The sequence below is a fragment of the Carassius auratus genome, unplaced genomic scaffold (assembly GCF_003368295.1).
Source record: "Carassius auratus strain Wakin unplaced genomic scaffold, ASM336829v1 scaf_tig00214077, whole genome shotgun sequence".
NCBI lineage: Eukaryota > Metazoa > Chordata > Actinopteri > Cypriniformes > Cyprinidae > Carassius > Carassius auratus.
This window is the reverse complement of record NW_020527513.1, coordinates 1,052,459-1,071,437: the sequence shown is the minus strand read 5'-3', so window position 1 is coordinate 1,071,437 and position 18,979 is coordinate 1,052,459. Positions and strand designations below refer to the sequence as shown.

At 38.3% G+C, this 18,979-nt stretch overlaps 2 protein-coding genes across 2 annotated transcripts; one reads left to right on the top strand and one right to left on the bottom strand.

The window, feature by feature from the left end:
- Nucleotides 1-281: 281 nt before the first annotated feature.
- Nucleotides 282-5,394, top strand: ugl (ureidoglycolate lyase). Its single transcript, XM_026256589.1, has 15 exons — nucleotides 282-410; nucleotides 606-734; nucleotides 914-1,132; nucleotides 1,214-1,304; nucleotides 1,421-1,497; nucleotides 1,926-2,036; nucleotides 2,130-2,189; nucleotides 2,276-2,432; nucleotides 2,519-2,717; nucleotides 3,480-3,558; nucleotides 3,656-3,748; nucleotides 3,841-3,913; nucleotides 4,003-4,070; nucleotides 4,147-4,277; nucleotides 4,643-5,394. The coding sequence occupies exons 1-15, from the start codon at nucleotides 351-353 to the stop codon at nucleotides 4,809-4,811; spliced, it is 1,716 nt and encodes a 571-aa protein (XP_026112374.1). The 5' UTR covers nucleotides 282-350; the 3' UTR covers nucleotides 4,812-5,394.
- Nucleotides 5,272-18,577, bottom strand: naa15a (N-alpha-acetyltransferase 15, NatA auxiliary subunit a). The gene is made up of 20 exons (XM_026256588.1): nucleotides 18,320-18,577; nucleotides 14,941-15,025; nucleotides 14,739-14,843; nucleotides 13,661-13,818; nucleotides 13,382-13,516; nucleotides 13,099-13,252; nucleotides 12,562-12,681; nucleotides 12,384-12,479; nucleotides 12,194-12,300; nucleotides 12,016-12,088; nucleotides 11,754-11,923; nucleotides 11,499-11,651; nucleotides 10,728-10,856; nucleotides 10,340-10,553; nucleotides 8,850-9,043; nucleotides 8,657-8,765; nucleotides 8,472-8,570; nucleotides 8,246-8,389; nucleotides 6,582-6,679; nucleotides 5,272-6,486 (listed from the first exon to the last, which is right to left on the bottom strand). The coding sequence occupies exons 1-20, from the start codon at nucleotides 18,371-18,373 to the stop codon at nucleotides 6,280-6,282; spliced, it is 2,604 nt and encodes an 867-aa protein (XP_026112373.1). The 5' UTR covers nucleotides 18,374-18,577; the 3' UTR covers nucleotides 5,272-6,279.
- Between the last annotated feature and the right edge of the window lie 402 nt (nucleotides 18,578-18,979).

The window sequence follows — 18,979 nt, the reverse complement described above, 5'->3', positions numbered from 1 at the left end:
ATAAGTCACATAACACTGAGGGCGTTATGGTTGGTAACGTTACTTCCAAACAATACACAGAAAAGGCCATTATTAACAAAACTGAAACTTACCACTGCAAACGGAGCACACACACACACACAAACTGTATAAATATGGAAGTAATTATATTGTAACATATTCAGTTATATTAAAAATGGGGAGGGGGGGGGGGGTAGTTGTGCTTTTAATATGGCAGGAGAATTGCACTAAAATATTTTTGTCGCGTTTGTTTACTGATTTGTTCCCTTAAAAGCTTTGTTAAAACATCGGTTTGTTCACGAAATAAACCTCACTATAATAGTCATGTGTGACTTAAAGTAAACAGTGCAATGACACTTATCAAAGTCCAACTCTATATTTACTTCAGTGGACAACTGCAGAAAATGTTGGTAAGTTCTCATACTGCGTGACTGCTTTAAAACAGCAGTAACAGTCATTATAAATATATATTTTCAGTATGTTCCTAAATTTGTATGTATTATACATATGTAATTGTGTCAGTGAATGGTAATGTGCAGAATTAAATGATGTTTTGGTCTCAGTGTCTGGAGATCATGTAGATTTAATGTGCTGCTGATAAACAGGTACATCAAGGTGTTGAGCTGGAAACGCCTCCCTCAGGACTTGAGAGAGAGTTTAATACTCTTTTTAATTCTGATGCTCTGCAATTTCTCTCTGAACTCATCTCTGTCTTCCAAGCAGAGGTTGACAAGGTAGGCTATGGGAAACCACTTGAATTTACATATAATTTCTATTAGGATTTAACTCCATAATGCTTATTAAGAAAACACAAATTACTTATTTAGGCTAGCCATAACAATGTTTGCTGTTTGTTTGTTTGTTTATTTTTTGGACGAGTATTCATCAAAAGACGTCATCTCTCCTTTGGAAGGTTTTGAATCTACGAGTTCTCCGGAAAGTTCAGTTGGATCTGTCTGGAGAGTTGCCAGGCTTTCTAAAGGACACAGCTCACATCCGAAATGATCCCAGCTGGAGAGTGAGTCCAGTTCCAGACCGATTACACTGCAGACATGTAGACGTTGGTGACCTTTCACCCTGTGATGAACAACGACTCATCAAAGGACTCAAATCTACTGCCCAAGGGTTACAGGTAGGACTTAGTTGTGCAAATAAGATGACATACACTGACATTTTTGGTTGTAATAGTATATATTGTTCTTTTCTGTTGTAGATTGATTTTGATGATGGCAACTGTCCAACATATCGCAATCAAATAAAGGGCATTTACAATGTTTACCAGGCTGTGCACAACAGGTTTCAGGGTGAGTCTTATGATTCTAACGTCTGCTAATTGCTTTGTCAGAAGTGTAATGAATTAAATATTCTTAAAAGAATCCCTTTAGAGATATATTCCTTTCCTCATATTCCTTTTGTATAGATGTACCACCCATTTCTCAGGCTCCAGTGCTGATGCTCCGTCCTCGAGCATGGAACATGGTGGAGCACAATATGATGGTATAGATCTGTAGTGAGCTGGTCTTATGCATTTTTGTTTGTTTGCCCTATCCATGTGTTGGTTTGTTTGTAATTGTCTAGTTTCACAATTCACCTTATAATGATTTAATGATCTATTGTAAAGGTTTTGCTTGTTTTAAAATTATAATCACTTATAGCCACTCCTTTAAAATAAAATGAGATTTATTAAATTTTTTAGCTCTCTTAATAATAAACTTTCATAATAAAACTCTTCACATTCATGTTATTGCTCTTTACTCTTAATTTATGTCAGTAGTTGTCTCATTTGTGTATGATTATATAGCTCCAAATTGTTTTGAGAAACATCTGATTCAGAATAAAATGCTTTAGCTGTAAATGAGCTAATCCTGAGTGGTAAAATATATTTTTTGGTAGTTTGAAGTATATGACCATCTGTTTCTCTGTAGGTGAATGGTCGAGAGGTTCCAGGTCCACTGTTTGATTTTGGTCTGCTGATGTTTCATAATGCAAAACTACTTCTTCAAAACCAGAGTGGCCCTTTTTTCTACTTGTCCAAGGTCAGTGTCAGATCACGTTACTCTGTTTACCAGAACAGAACGTCAATGCAGAATCAAACATATCCTAGAGACTCTTCATGTTTTGTTGTGCAGGTTGAAAGCTACATGGAGGCCAGACTCTGGAGTCAGATTTTTTTCTGGACTGAGAAGAAGGTGCGAGTGTTGACATTACACACAATCCTGCTGCAGTTTTGACTGGCATGAATTTGATTTCTAATGTATTCTGAAATGTTTTGTAGCTTGGCCTGCCAGCGGGCTGTATAAAGGCCACCGTGTTGATCGAGTGTGTCCTGGCATCGTTCGAGATGGAGGAGATTTTGTACGAGCTCAAGGAGCACTCTGCTGGTCTAAACTGTGGCATCTGGGATTACTCCGCTTCCTTTGTCAACAAATTCGGTCAGCGCATACATTTTCTGTGATTTTGACTAGTAGTAGTTTGACTCTTGTAGATCCCTTGTTAATGACGATGGTTTGCTTTCTAGGTCATCGAGCCGATTTCCTCCTCCCTGATCGCAGTAAGTATGTGGATATGGAGAAGCGTTTCCTGCACAGCTACATGGATCTTCTGGTGCAGACGTGTCACCGCAGGGGTGCCCTAGCAACAGGTGGCATGGCAGCATTGCTGTTGCCTAGAGAAAAAGAGAGTGACCTCTACAAGACTGTACTCAGAACTGTCACCAGGCAAGACACAACCAGAGCAAATGGGAGCTGTGATTTGAATCCAACCCATATTCGCAATCAAAATATGTTTTTGCATTTAATCTAAATATCATACATTTTCATTAATGCTGTAATAAGGCGGCATCACTATTGCTATCGATATCATTCTGCACCAATATATATTATGAACTTTAAATCATGCACCATTCAGGCTGACAAATGTTGCCTTACATAAAATAAAAGTAACCCATGTTCAAACGCTTTGCTAACTTTCCCATTATGTTAACATTGTTTTTATATATATATATATATATATATATATATATATATATATATATATATATATATATATATATATATAAATTATATGTACATACATACAAATGTTAAGGGAGCATTTAATTTTACAATTATGGGAATGATTAATATATTACAAGAAAAACTTTCTATGAATGATATATAAATAACATTTTAATGCAAATGTTTTCATTATGAAAGACCAGATAACTTTGAACAAATGTTCTATTAATGTTACTGGAAAAATGTTTGTAACTTTGAGAGAAGTGGAACAGGGCATGGGTATGCACCAGATTCACCACAGATTGTACTTATCTAGTTAATTCACTCACAAGTTTTTCTTGGCTCACTGTCATCTTAGTCATTTTTTCGTATGCATAACATTAATATATTATTGACCAAATCAAAGAAATACATCCATCAGCTCAACCAAGTATGGTTCTGTATTTGTTTTCCATACAAATGCTCATTCTTGTTTTGTTTTAGACTTAAATTACTGGAGATCAAGGCAGGAGTTGATGGGTTCATGGTCTACGACATGGACCTGATTGAGCCCATGCAAAAAGCAAGTGTCTCATTTCTGTCTAGTCATTGATAGAATAACCCCATCACACCATTTATTTTCCAATTTTACCAAAATGTATTTTCTCTCTCGCACACAGCTGTTTCAGCTTCACTCTCATGGTCAGAATCAACTCCTGCAGCTGCGTGAAGACATCACTGTGACCCCTGAAGACTTGCTCACTATGCCTCCAGTCAGTTGAACTCCATCACTGCAAATCATATCAACATTTTAACGTGTGGTGAGTGAAAATGCCTTTGTATTGCGTGCTTTATATCTCTGTAGGGAGGAGTAACACTTTACGGACTGAGGTATAACATTGCTGTAGGAGTCCTCTTCATTGAAGCCTGGCTTTCAGGTGCAAACTTTCACCTATCTGACCTTTTAAACAACACTTTTATATTATATGATGAATGGAGGTTTTTTAATATTAACTTTGTACAACAGGCAGAGGTCATTTCTTTTATCTGGGGAAGGTTGAGGATTCAGCAACAGCAGAGATATCCAGATCTCAGGTTGGTCCACAACACTGTCCAGCTCTCATGCAGCAATGCAATATTATCTCTTACTTTAAAAGGCCGTGTTTGTCAGGTTTGGCAGTGGATCCGGCACCAAGTGAGACTGGAGGATGATGGGACAGCAGTGACCCGAGCTCTTGTCACCAGTTTGGCTGAAGGTTTGACGGAAGATCTGAAGGCAGCCATATATTGCCAAACAAGCAGGTAGAGAACGTCGTACAGACAATTCATATATTGGATAGAGAAAACATTTGTTTCAATGTGCACTTCAACAAGAAATAGTGACCAGAAAATGAAGTGGGATTCCCACAACAAAAGACCATGCATTACAGTGGTTACAGGATATCCTTGGAAACGGTATTTAGAAATCATTGTTCAAAATATTATAAAATACCTCAATTACAATATATAATTTTTTTTTTTTTTACATATTTTCCTCCTTTTATAATATAAAAATATAAATAGTAGTTTACATTGTAAATCTGTTACAGAGCTGTGGGACCTCTGTGATTGCTCAAGAACACACATTGAGAAATACCGACCTTTTCTCTATTTCCACTCTTTTTTAGGGACAAACAGAGGTTGATGACTGCTGTGTCCATGTTTATAGAAATAGTGCAGAAGAATGATTTCCCAGAGTTCCTCACCACATACCTTAACCTGGACCACACTTTCCTCAGCTTTCAGAGCCAACATGAGAACGGACAGACAGACACGGTGCCCAAAGCCAGACTCTAGCCTGCCTAAATGAATTACTTCTACATCACAAGCAAAATAATACAATCATGAACACTTTTTGTCTTAAGATTTGTGAACTCACAAACTCTCTATGCCAAATTTTAGACAAATTATTATGAAGATGGTTTATAGGAGTCTTAAAAAAAAAGGAAAGGAAATTTACTAAAGTTTACCTATAGCACAGTAATTCTCAACCAGGATACGTCAAGATGACTTAAAACCAAAATATACCAATAAGCCAAAACCACTTTAAATCAATCAATCAATCAAGATGACTTTTATTTTAGCCCCTAAACAACTGGGTACAAATTCTAGCTCTTTTCATCAGCAAATATGTTTGGTTTAACTTTAGAAACTCCTGCAAATTCTGGTGTTCTGTATTTAACATATGACACGGTCACATCTAACAGTGTTCAACCATGTGGAAATTAAAGAACAAAAAGTGAAGTACATCGCAGTCATGTTATTTTGTTTTATTTGTAACTGTGTGAGTGTCAAATGATGAGACATTCTCAGAATTCAGACAGAGGTATGTTTGATGGAGTTTTGTATTATGGTGAAAAAAAAAAAAAAACAACAACTTTGAAACCAGCAGAGGAACCTAAACAATGAGTGGGAGAAAAAAAAAAGCCAAACAAACCCAACAGAAACACAGTCACAGTAAAGGTCCTACAGGTCATACAGAAGCCACTGCCACCTTGAAGAAATTCTCTGAAAAACCAATAGGCAGCACAGGATGAAAGAGGGAAAAATAATAATAATAATTAAAAAAAGAGATGCACATCTGCCTCTCCTCGGCAACCCAGGTGACCTTTCAATCGACAGTGTTATCAGCTTATTAGCTGAACATCAGTGTCTCCTCCCAGCAGACATGGAGGGTTTCGACTGTCGGCTCCCCCTGGTGGCTGATCCTGGAACTGTTAATTCACTGCCACAAACTCCCCCACACCCCAACTCCCCTTCCAAGGAAACCTGGCAACAGGTGCCGTCATCTGCATCTTAAGGTTCGCCCCACAGGTTTGGCACACGACCACGCAAGTAAAACCAGGACCAAAAGTATTGCTCCTCCTGATATTATTCAGCTCTTTAATATTGTCTTGTATAAATTACTCTTAAAAACATGAGAAGCGAGATGCATGTGTCTGATAAACAGGAATTAGGCCCAATGAGTTCACTGTGACCATCTTGATCAATCTTTCTCTTTAATACCCTTTATTCTGTTCTAGCATAAGAGATGCCATTGGCCGTATTAAAATCAAAAACAAAGACAAAAGCAAAACAAGATAGAAAGGAAAAAAAATAGTAAAACAGGTTTTTCCCCTATTGCTCACTTGCTTCTGTGAGTGGAAGTGAAGGCAGAAGGTAACCATGGTCTCATTAGTGCAGTAGAGTCTCAACCTCAGTGGGGCGTCTGGTCTCAAAATGCTGACGGCCATAAAACGGCCACCCTGCTCCCTTCCTGAAATGCTCACATCTCATTGGGCATCTCCTCGTGGTCGCAGGAGGACAGGTCTCCATTGGTGGTCACCGCAGAGTTGTCCTGGTAACCGGGGGGCATGAAGGCTAAAGCGTAGGGATAGATACCATGGCAAGACGCACGGTACGATTCAAGATTTTTCTCCTGCTGCGAACCCAGACTGCCGTCCCTCAAAGCCAGGAGCACCTCGGTACACGTCTAATATTCACACATGCAAATATGAGATATGTAGCATCATGTGTTTCATGAGAAATATCACTAATTTTATACAGTTCTGTTTATGGTGTAATTACCTGAATGGTTCTGCCTGTTAGGGACTCGTTCAAAGAGGTAGCCAGCTCAGCAGCCGTCCCGTCAGAGGAGGGGTCCAGAAAGAACATCATCTTAGCAGCTGCATACAACAAAAAGGCAGATGCTAAATGAAAAGCTAAAAAAAAAAATCAGCAGCACACTCATACTAAAAAGGTTTCACAGTAACAAAGCAATTCATTTCTGGTCACATGAGCAAAAGTGGCCATTGGTGTAGTTCAAATTTATGAGCAGCGATGTGATTGAACAATCACCAAAGAGTGACAGTCTGATACAGGAACCCACTGGAAACACCAAAAAACAAACAACAGCACAGTGAGACTGTGACATCCAGTGATTTAACTGTTGCAAGTATGAACAATACTTTAATGGTGGAAAAATTTTATCTCTTGATTAAATATCTTGTCTGGGTAATATTTTATACCAAAATAGTCATATTTTTCCAAGCAAAGACAAAATGCTGCATTTTTCTTTGCAAAACTGAAATAATACACTAAAATAATATACTAATATAGCACTTGCATATTATTGCTCTTTTTGTTGGTTGGTTTTGATCGCTTCTCTTGTCCTCATTTTTAAGTAATTTGGATGAAAGCGTCTGTTAAATGGCAAAATTGAAATATAATGTAATTGTAAATAACAAAACTCAACTGAAATTTTAAAACAAGCCCCAAATCAAATAAATAAAAATAAAAGACATCCCTTGATATAAAAAAACTAAGGCTTTGTCTGTGCTCTTTCCATTTAAAATTAGAGGCAACCACTGCATTTTATAATTTCAAATTTTGAAGCAAAAACAAAAAATATCTGCATGGAAAAATAAGGCAGATAAGCAGAATGAGACGCAGATTCACTCTCTGCCAGCAGGTGGCACTTAAAGCGTTTCCTTGGTTTCAGCTGTAAACAAAGCAGCGCTGCACTTATGAACTTTAATATGCATTATACAGAGGCAAGATGAAAAGTAAAAATACCATCTAAACTTTTCTGAAGACAGTAAGTTCCCCTCAGACATGAATTCATGAATCGCGTTTTGTTTAGCATCTCAACCAATTTGAATCACATATTTTATTCGATTTTCAACCAGCTCGCGGTTCACTATTACATACCTATCAGCTATCAATATCGAGAGGATTTGGCGTTTGCAATTATTGAATTAAATCATTACCATTACTATTATTATTACGGTACTTTTATTATTAAATTTATATGTCTACTATAATTCATCTCCCCCGCAGTAATTTCATAGCTCATTACCACACAACTGATGTGCGGATAATAAATGATTAAATTAGCTTACTGCTCTGCTTCAACTGTGTGATACCCTCACGAGGGGTGACAAATGTCTGACAAGTTGCACGAGCCAAAATTAGGTTCAAAATCAAACGAAAATCCCACAGTGTATGTCCGGCTTTAGACAGAGCTGTTAAACAGCAATGAAAAACAATGAAAAGGGAGAATGTGAGCGCTGTGTGTGGCCATTCTCAGCACCGTCAAAATAAAAGTCCTGCCTCGAACACATTGGCCAAACAGAAAAACTTATTGGCCGATGCTGATATTTGAAAATACCAAATATTGGCCTTGGTTATACATCATCGACCACTAGTCTATAGTAGTTTCCAAAAATTCATTAACATCATAAAGTGGGTACCTGCAACTCTGTGTGGTATCGAGTTTGCATGTTTGCTCAGGAAGTTCTTGTTGAAAGTCTTGGGGTCACTCTCTCCGAACAGTTTTGTGATCTCCTGCTTCAGAACCGTCTGCACAGCCTTCGGCATGTCCTTACTGTCCGACACTGAAAACAGATACAAATCTTAGTGTTCTTGTATGTTTTTTGTCCCATGTGAGAAAAGTAAATTAGGATATACTTTATGTACCTCCTTTGAAGAATCGCACTAAGCACTGGTGGAGCCAGGGGTGATCAGGGTCCAATGAGTAAGCTCTCTTCACCGATTGCAGCATCAAAAGATACTTCTCTACAAACCCAAACACACATTATGAGTTTTATATCACACATCCAAAAATTATGAATCATTATGTTAAAGTTCATAAGTACGCTCACCTTTCCTGAGGTAGATCTCAAAGGCCAGCAGGTGTGTCTCTATTTTATTCTTTACTAAGTTCTTCAGAGGAGTCAGAAACTTAACTGCTTCTTCTAGAGGATTCTCAACCTACAGACAGAAAAAAAACACATTCTGATGAACAATCCAAATACTTTATCCTCTAAATATATGTGGCTTTGTCAACATATGCACCTTTGCCAGTTTATCTGGTATGAGCTCCTCTTTAGGTCCTCCAATCTCCTCCTCATCCTCTTCTTTTTTCTTCTTTTGGTTCTTTAGCTGTTTCTCTTTCTCAGCATTTTTCTTTTCCTCCTCTAACTGGGCTTTCTTTTGGGCACGTCTCTGTTTGTTGCGCAATTTCTTCAGCTCCTTGTCTGTTAGGTTGGCTACAGAATAAACAATTGTTAAGAAAACAAAACTCGCCTCACTTTTCTGTTATTCTTTTCCAAAAATCAAGGATAGACCTCTAAAGTTCAAATGTGTTTTGTATACATGACTAGAGATGTACCGATTGCAGTTTTCTTGGCCGATTCTGATTTTAAAAAAAAAAATTTAAGTGTGAGGCTGCATCTGAAGTGATGAATGCATTTACACTGCAAAATTGCAAATGCATAAATTATGTTATAAAGATTAATGTTTTAAATATATTTTTTTGAACATACAAATGAGAAATGTTGCAATAAGAAAGATGCAATGATACTTTTAAATAAGAAACCAAACCACCAGTAGGTGGAGGCCAAAGACCAAAGTTTTAATAAGCGAGTCATTCAGTCATTCATTCAATTGATTCATTCAAAAACAACTCAAATGACTCTCTATGAATGGGTTACTGAATCACTGACTCACTCAATTCATTCAAAAACATGGATTCATTCAGTAATGAAACTACAGTTCTGCTGCGGCTTTAATTTGTAATTATTTTAGTTTGTGAAACAGAGCAAAAACAATCAACATTCTGTCTAAATGTAATTCACTTAATTTTAATTTTATTTAACTATTATTGTAGGAAATTAATGTCACATTGCAATCCTGCTGATATTCGAGGAAACATTTTGTAGTGTAATGTTGTTTACCTATATCATAAATATTTTTTTTTTTTTACTGCAATATGCTCAGTAAGTTATGCGAGTTACTTTGTGTGTGCTATTACGCTCATTTGTTTTGATTAATGCACAAGTCTCTCTCACTCAGACAGGCTGAGCAAACCTTATCAGTCGCTGTTTACACGCTTGCACTGAATGGAATATGAATAATTCTCACGTAAAATTTTTTGGTGGCCAAGTTTCAACACTTACCCAGTTATTTTTGTTACTGATGTTATATAATCAGACTGTTTATTCTGTCAGGCAAGTGAAATTCTCTCTCACTTGCCACTTTAAAAAAAACTACTTGTCCCAGACAAACGTTAATTGAGCCCTGTGGTTCCCCAACGTTTTACTTTGGTCCTGCACGCATTACAAATTGCGAACATTGTGTCTTCTTCACTCACAGTTAAGAACTTCTATGGTAACCAAATATTATCATGTGGATGTAAGCGTAGTTGTGGCATAAAAATGGACCGGCTCAGAATCGGCAAGATGTGAGACTGACCGGCCGGTTACCGGTCCGGGCCGATAATGCAGAAAATCGGCTGATTCCGGTCCCTGGTCGGTCAATCGGTGCATCTCTATACATGATTATACCATTGTCAGCCTGCGACTCCTTGTTGTCATCGGAGAGTGGGTTATCATGAAGGCTGAGGTACATGTCGATGGCTGTACGTGCTGCCTTGAAGTAGAAAGGGTGCATGCGCAACACATCCTCTAGTTTGAGCAAATCCACGTAAGAACGCAACGTCATCTTCCGCATACAGTATGTGTGGAAGTCAAACTGGTCATCCGTTATCTCCACAAAATGCTGTGAGGGACAGAAGAAAGTGTCTGAATATTTCAGTGTTTGGTAAATCCATTCTACTTTGAACTCTAAACTAGCATTGTGCTAACCTACAGATTTAGCGTCGAGATATTTTACCATGTCAGTTTGCCACTGTTGAAATAGACATCTGATAGTGTCCAATTCTGCAAGACTTACCCTCTCAATTTCATGGCACTTCTTCAGCGCCTCTCCATATTTGTCCAAGGACTTGTAGGCCAGAGCACATTCTGTCTGGAACCACATGCACTGCATCTCATTCAGATTCTCTACCGCAGAAGTTCCTTCCTGAAGGTGATAAAGATTGGATACACTCAGACTGACACTCTAGCAGACCAATCACAGTGCTTGCGATCCGCGTAGAATTGACACGATTTTTGAAAGTGAACTAATCCTTTAACCTGTTAACTGTCACTCACGTTTTTGAAGATAGACATGAATGTGCATGATACAAACATAAATTTTTATAATTCATGACTGAAAACATTTTGTAAGATGATTCTGATGTGCCATTTACATGGTAATGCAATGTCTGATTTTAAAATGGGTTTTAAAGGATGAATTTTGAGATTTTATGTTTTCAAGTGATATATAACTTCTGATGATTTCTAAAATGTGATAGAGAAAAAGGCAACGAGGAAGTCTTTTTTTTAAACAAAGGTCAAAGCTCCTTTTGTAATGTAGATTTCTGAGGGTGCACTCTTGTCATAAATTAATCTATTACTTTTCCTACATAATTTTTAACAGAAAATTTTGGTAAAATATATATTTGGGAGTCTTAAACCTTTCCAACGATATATAGTTTGTCAAGATTAGATTAGATTTGGTTGTAATATAGTATAGTCAACGTAGGCGTCCCGTATACGGGACGGGGTGACATTTAACAGGTTAAGTGTGTTCTCACAAGTGTGTGACCTTCGCTATACTAACCCGTGTGAACTTGGAACACATTTCTTCAGCCTCTTTGATAAGTCCAGCCTTGAGCAAATACTTGGCACACTTGGAGTTGATGAAGCGGTCAGCAGTGTCCAGAGCCTGGGCCTCATCCATCCAGCGAGCTGCTTCGCGGATGTTACCTGCATGCTTTCAAGAGAACAAGGCATGGAACATAAACTCAGGTTCTCTCAAGTCTATCTTTTTTTGTTTTAGTTTTATGTTTCAATGACCTGAGCTGAGTGTGTTTACCTTGTATATCTTCGCCTTGATGAGGAAGAGCTCTATGAGGGTGGGGGTGCTTTCAATGGCTGTGTTGATGTATTCGAGGGCAAGGGTCTGTTTGCCGATATAGTTGAAATGCTGGGCCAGGAAATACTGAACCCACAGTAAAGTAGTGGGCGGCTCTGTTTTCCCATCATCTATAAGTTCAGCATCACACGTCCTCAGTGAGAACTTTGGCACCATTACTGGAACTGCTATATGTCATTAAAATCTGTTTACATGTACTCACCATTTTGGTTGAACATTTTACAAGCTCTCAAACTTTTTTCATAGCCCACAACTAATTCCTCAATTATAGCTACCTGCAGAAGACAGGGAGATGATATAAAATGAGTTGTATTTTCTTATATGTACAAGTTGAGAAGAAACTTCTACACAATTTCCTGGTCACAAATGCCCCATCTCACCTTGTCTTTAAGGTGGTAGAGTGATTTCAGTGTGGTAAAGACAGGAGGGCATCCTTTGCTGAAGTTCAACCTCAGGAAGCGATCCAAACACTCTCTAAACTTCTCACCTGCGAGAACCAAATGCGGTCACATACACAGACACATTATGAGAGCATAACAGCCCTATTGATTTAACAAGACTGGAGCTGACCTGTGAGGAAGTTGAGAGGAAGTCTTCTTGGCACCAGGCCTTTAGGATACTTAACCCAGGCATCTTCATAGATTTTCTGCTTCTCCTCGACACTCTCTGAAAGCAGCATGACACAGAATAAGGGATCAGTAGAGATTAAACTCTGCCAAGATGTGTGTCCAGATAAATGTATATTTACTTGGTTTGAGTGCTTTTTCTAGCCCTTGATAATAGCTCCAGTTCTCAGGGTTTCTCTCCAGCAGTCGGTGGTAGACCTCCGTAGCTTCACCAGCCCGATCTAGCTTGAGAAGCAGCTCTCCTGCACACATATAAACATATGTTGCTTTAAAGAAAACATATTGAGCATTAGAGTCGTCTTTCAAAAACATTATAAAATATTACCCACCCCGAACTTTTGAATGGTTCTTAAATAACTAACAACAACAAAAAAGTTAATAAATAAATAACATTTAAATGGTGTAAGCAAATGTAGCATCACAATACAAAATGTTCAGCATTAAAATAGGAAATATTCATACTGAGATTTGTTAGGATTTAACAGTGTTATTAAATGAGTGTTTGTTTTGAATATAAAGCAAGCATTAGATTAAAAAAAACAAAAAAGAGAGCATCCATCAATAATCATGCATTCAGCTGATAACCAATATACATATACATATATATATATATATATATATATATATATATATATATATATATGCGTATAAAAACACACCTCGTGTCTCCTCTACAGCCAGTTTGTCACAGATCTGTTTTTCATAGTTGGTCAGGTGATCGAGGGCTTCTTTGTTTAACCCGGCCTCCCTCAACAGCTGATTCTGATAAAGCAACAGCTCACTGTACTCGTAATCCACTTTATCTGGAGATGTCTGAAACACAATCAACAACGAAACTCGGTGGCATCCAAAAACAAACCCTTGGTGGTATCCACTACTGAGCTATCTGCAACAATAAACTCAGTGTAGATGACAACTGACAGGAAGCAGTGCAAAAAATACCTGTTGTGTTTTGCGGAACTCCTCCACGATCTTAGCCGCCATCTCATAATCTTCCAGAAGGTGGTACGCGATGGCATAACCGATCCAGGACGCTCTTTGAGCCGGCCGCAACTGCAGTAACTGGTACCTGGTCTCCTGTGATAGAGAAAATGGTACAAATGATATTATGACCATAAAAATTTGTGAAAGGATGACTTAATATTTGGAATAAAAACTGTATTTTAACTGGCCTGTTCCATGGAAGATTATTTCATAACACTTTCATTCAAAATAACTTACTCTGTAACCTTCGAGGTCTCTCATTTGGATCTGCAGCAGTGAGAGATCTCTGAGGATTTGCAGATTGTCTTTGTCCCATTTAAGAGCGTTCCTGTAGCACTTGATGGCTTCGTCGTACTTCTTATCCGAGCGCTGAAGCAAACCATACACGTGCCAACCTGAAGAAGAGTTAAGGACTGGAAACAAACAGCACTGCGCCTAGAGCTGTACGATTTGGCAGGAAAATAATCGAATTACTGTTTTTCTATTAATCTAATAATCAAACATACTATTTTATCTTCGGCTGCGATTTAAAGGGGACATTGGATGCAAAATTCACTTTTACATGGTTTTTGCATATAAATGTCTTGGCAGTGTGTGAACACAAACACCCTACAATAATAAAAATCCATTCACTCCTTGTTTTTTTAATCCCCAAGGAACCAAAACAGTCTCAATTATCAAGCGGTTTCGATTTTCTAAGCAGTATGACGGTAAAGCACAAGTAGACTATAATTAACTATAAATGTTCTGTAAAAACAATGAACAGTAGCTTTCAGCCTGATGTCACCATGATGCAAACATTAAATATTATACACACAGTAGTAGTTCTTTACAGGTTTTCATTTGATTGCACTGCTTTTCAATTGTTTTTTCTATGCAAAAATGGATGTGTTTGGCTGTTGCGCTCATGTCTCATGCATTAAACAGCTTTCTAAAAACACGGCGCTCAAGTTAAAAGATCAACTCCCATCTTCCTGCATTTTCTCCTATTCCACTGCCTGGGTTGCATCTTTGTCAACACAAAAGTGCATTGTGTGTGAATGGCACCTAATGATAAATTCACAGAGCGCTTCCCACGTGAGAGGTTAATCACGCGTGCCGACATGCTGTTAACATCTTTGCTGTTAACATTGGCATATTGTTATCAGTGCCATACAGCTGACAGACATCTGAAATTAAGAGTAAAAAAATACCTTAAACTGGGAGTCAATGAGGAACAGTTGAGTACAAGTTTTAATATGTGCACAGAAATGACTGCTTATTTTGACAAAACTGTTTATGAATCTACTAACAGAGGAAAAAGTGTTAAGGATACAGACATGACTCTTCAGATCATTTCGTAAGCCACGTCGCACTAGCTCATATGCCTCCTCCTTTCGGCCCAAGCAGTTCAGAGTCAGTCCTTTCATTGCAAGGGTCTCTGTGGGATGGAAAAAAGAGATCATTATGTGCCCAACAAATTCAATTAGTCAAAATGTTGAAAAACTATAGCAATGAATGTCTGAGGAACATCTTACCTCCATGTTCGGCGAACTTTGGGTTGGACAGGATCTGTTTGCAAAACTTGAGCCCATTTCTGTATTGCTTGTGTTCGTAGCATCTCTGCAAGACATAAAATGGAAAAAGCATGCTGATAATAACAACACTTTCACTGCACATTAGGCAAAATTAAGTAGGGTTTAGGTGCATGGATAACAATGTACATCTTCCGAACACTTCAAATCACATTCAAACCACACAGAAATAAGTGAGGCACATCGCGATTCCAAATATAAAATCAGGAAACTCAGCACCTCAGCACTCTGTAGAAGACGACACAGAGGCAAAAGGAGTTCATGAACTCCAGCAAAGACTTGAGCTGGATAATCAAGATATCAATGCCAGAAAAGAATCTGATGCATCTTTTATTGCAAGCTTCCCCTTAAAGGTCTGCTGCTTAAGGATGGAATACACTACATGACTTTTAAAATATGAACAGATTTAAAAATACTGGGCACCATACACTTACCGACTTTGCAAACAGTCACAGAAGAGAAACTGGCCAAGAGAGAGGTTCACACACTACCAGACTTTCAAGTCATTCCGATCACAGCAAACTCACACAGACATTTGACAAATAAAAACAACGTGTGATCTTAAATCGGCTCAAAATTTCAAACATGTCTGATATCCTCCAACTGAATGGAATCATTGTCTGAAGCTAAAAAGAAGAGTCTGACTAACGTAGATTGTGATTTTCTGTCAACCCCAATCGGCAGACTGGCTCTGACTTTCAGTAACTATCGTCAACTTCAGACTGTAAATTGGGGGAAAGATTGTGTGTAGTGTATTCCAGCCTTTCCTCATGTAACTCTTATTAAAGTAGTTCTCAATGCTGGTGAAACGCCTGTGGCAGGCTCAGAAAAAAAGGCTAAGATGGTGAGATGTTGATTACAAAATTCCAATCTACTTGGGTCACCACAACAGTTTAGACATCCCAGGAGAGCTGTCTGCCAAATATTGACATAACAGTAACATGAAGGAATGCCCTCTGGCATAATCATGTTTATTGGACAGACCTCTTTAAGCTCTGCTGTTGGTATTGTTAATATGACTAAAAAGTAATGTGTGAGTCTAAGAAAATTAGATCAAAATAAGGTCTTCTAGCAACTCAAGCTCCCTCACTGTGACAGAACAAAAACACATGTTAGAAAACACAAATAAACTATCGTCAGATGACTTTTTTGTCTAACTCTGTATTCTGGAATAACAAAAATCAGGACTGTCTCACAATAAGTAAAACAAACATTTGCGGCTGTTTCTTGAGTGCTGAGTCACTACAACCTAAAAACTACTTCTTAAAGCACAAAGATTTTCATGACAATAAAAGTTCATCATCTGGATGTTTAAAACTATTTCTATTTGTTCTCTGTCAGAGTACTCATCAGAGTAGAAAGCAGAACTGCCCAGAAACATGAACATAAATGCTGTCTAGGCAGACAGCTAGCCAGGTTTTGAGACACAGCCAACCTGTCAAGCAAGTCAGTTTCCCACAGCACATACTCTTTTGGTTTCTGTGTGAATCTTAAAGGGTAAGTTCACCAGAGAATTTGTCCATCTTCTACTCACCCTCGAGGCATACTTGGTGTGTGTGACTTTCCTCTTTCAGAATAATCTAATCAGAGTTATATTAAAAGTTGTCCTTGCTCTTCCAAGCCTTTTAATGGGGTTAAGCGGGTGTTTGTTCTCAACAGTATGTGAAATAAAGTGCACACGTCTTTAATAAAACGTCCCTCGCACAGCTCCGGGAGGTGAATAAAGGCCCCCTGTAGGGGATCCATGCATTTTTGTAAGATAAATATCCAGATTTCAAACGTATTAAACTCTTTTTTTCTCAATTCTGCTGACTGTGGGGAACCGGAAGACATGCAGGGGATGTAGTAGCTCGTAAGCGCTGCATGGTTAGTGAGGAGCGTGGAGAGAGAACAAAACAAAACGCCGCTCACGAAATAGAAGCACAAAACCAGGATTTGTAAAGAAAAACGTCTGAGGATTTCGAAATAAGCCAAGAGGAGACCTGCTCCTACATTTCCCAGAGGTGCGTGCAACACATTCGTCTTCCTTCTTCCGCATCCCACAGTCAGAAGACGTTAGAAAAGTGTTTATTAAGTTTGAAATCTGGATATTTATCTGACAAAAACATATGGATTAGCTACAGGAAACCTTTATTCACCTCCCGGAGCCATGTGAGGGATGTTTTACGTTTTTACAGATGCACACACTTTATTTCACGTCTTCTGAACTGTTGACAACAAACTCCGCTTACCCGCACTGAAAGGCTTGGAAGAGCAAGGACAACTTTTAATATAACTCTGATTAGATTATTCTGAAAGAGGAAAGTCACACACACCTAGGATCCCTGGAGGGTGAGAAGTTTAATTCTAGGGTGAACTAACCATTTAAAAGTAAACTTGATTCTTAATCTATTAAACCTGTATTATGTGGATTAATCTTATTAAAAACCCTGTGGAATCAAAGTTTTGCAGCTTTTGGTAAATGCAGATTTGCTACACGGTACTGTGTCTACAATGTTGTGCTAGGTTGACAAATTTAAGGTTCAACCATTATTAAATCTCAGTAACAGTAACACTGTTAAACACAATATATCCAGTATATCAAGTAACTAATATCAATATTAATTGACTCATCTTGCATTACACCCACTTCTGTCCAATCCCTCCCTCGACAGGACTAAAAAATCCTGATTCATGAACTAAAGTTTCTATTTTCAAATGTGTATATAATGTACTTATGGTTAATGTTAGTGCGTGATTTCTGCAGTTAGGATCTGACAGCAGATTTGAGGGGTAGCGTCAAGGTACTAATTAAAATGTCTATGCACAATAACGGTGTATTTAAAATCGTGCTTTTCCAATAAAGCTTGCATAACAAATCTATAAACGACACACTGCCTTCGTATGTTTCATACTCTGTTATTATTTTGGTAAGGGTTGCTTTAAATGGAACAACTTTCATCTTGTTCACTTGTACGGTGACTAATCGTTTCAACCCCGTGTTTTGACATGACTTACTGCACGAAACGATCGAACAACACATTGATTAGAATTGTTTAATGTTTATTCCGTCCACATAGCTATCAAATCACCGATTTTTAGCCGTTCTGTGTCGGGCAAGTTCATCTGCTCTCAAAGTGCGTGAACGTGCACGAGCTAATAGTCATGTTACGAGTATTAAAGCAATATTAATGCTCTCTGTTAGCTTGCAGAGACTCTCAGTATGATTCTCTTGAGGTCAGTGGAGAGAGGTCCTGGCTAAAATAGGAAGGGGGTTGACACACGCGTGCGTTCTATTATTAACAGTCCAGCGTTCGTTTGCAGATATATTTCCCCAACTTACCAATATTCTCTTAAAGAGAGCGTTCTCCTTCGGCGGCAGAGTTACCGAGGGCATGCTTCGTCTTCTTCTTGAGTACTGATCACCGTGACTTTGCTCTGATCATGAATCGGAATCCGCGATCCTCTGGCCGGATTGTCTGCCGTATCGTAGTAGCTCCCCGAACTTCGCTGTCTGGGGCTTCTCGCCTTCACGTGGTGACAGCAGGCCCCCCTTCAGATCCAAAATGGCGACGCTGCTTCTCCCCGGGTCAAGTGGTGAACTGCGCATGCGCCGAGTGTGCGCTGTTTCCGAGGTGGGGATGAAGCCATGGATGAAGCAGTGAAAATTAACTTTTTGTATGTATATATATTATACATTTGTAAAGGCTTGTGGGAGCAATGCTTCTGAAGTAATATGTTAAAGACAGCATATTTATAGGAGATATACACACAACTGTACTAATGAACATACATGAATGAATGTACTTATTAACTGATGAAACAGCTACTTATAAAAGCCTATCGCTGACAAATATGCATAAACCGTAGTAAAACTTGGAGTATTTGTGGAAATTACTGTAAAAAATTAAGTAAAGGAGGTTATGTGGCTTTACATGGTATATATTCAGTTTAAAGTGTGTTAGAGAGATATCATTTAGAGATTATTCATTCTGTTCAACAG

Bases quoted from the DNA above. Each gene is read 5' to 3' on its own strand.
- naa15a (XM_026256588.1), bottom strand. From the start codon at position 18,373: ATGCCCTCGGTAACTCTGCCGCCGAAGGAGAACGCTCTCTTTAAGAGA. The intron at 11,652-11,753 runs GTAAACACACTC...TTCTCTTGAAAG, and splicing joins TCAAGGCGAAGATATACAAG to CATGCAGGTAACATCCGCGA. The intron at 8,390-8,471 runs GTACATAAAGTA...ATCTGTTTTCAG, and splicing joins AGTGCGATTCTTCAAAGGAG to TGTCGGACAGTAAGGACATG.
- ugl (XM_026256589.1), top strand. From the start codon at position 351: ATGACACTTATCAAAGTCCAACTCTATATTTACTTCAGTGGACAACTG. The intron at 411-605 runs GTAAGTTCTCAT...GCTGATAAACAG, and splicing joins GACAACTGCAGAAAATGTTG to GTACATCAAGGTGTTGAGCT. The intron at 2,433-2,518 runs GTCAGCGCATAC...TTTGCTTTCTAG, and splicing joins TTCCTTTGTCAACAAATTCG to GTCATCGAGCCGATTTCCTC.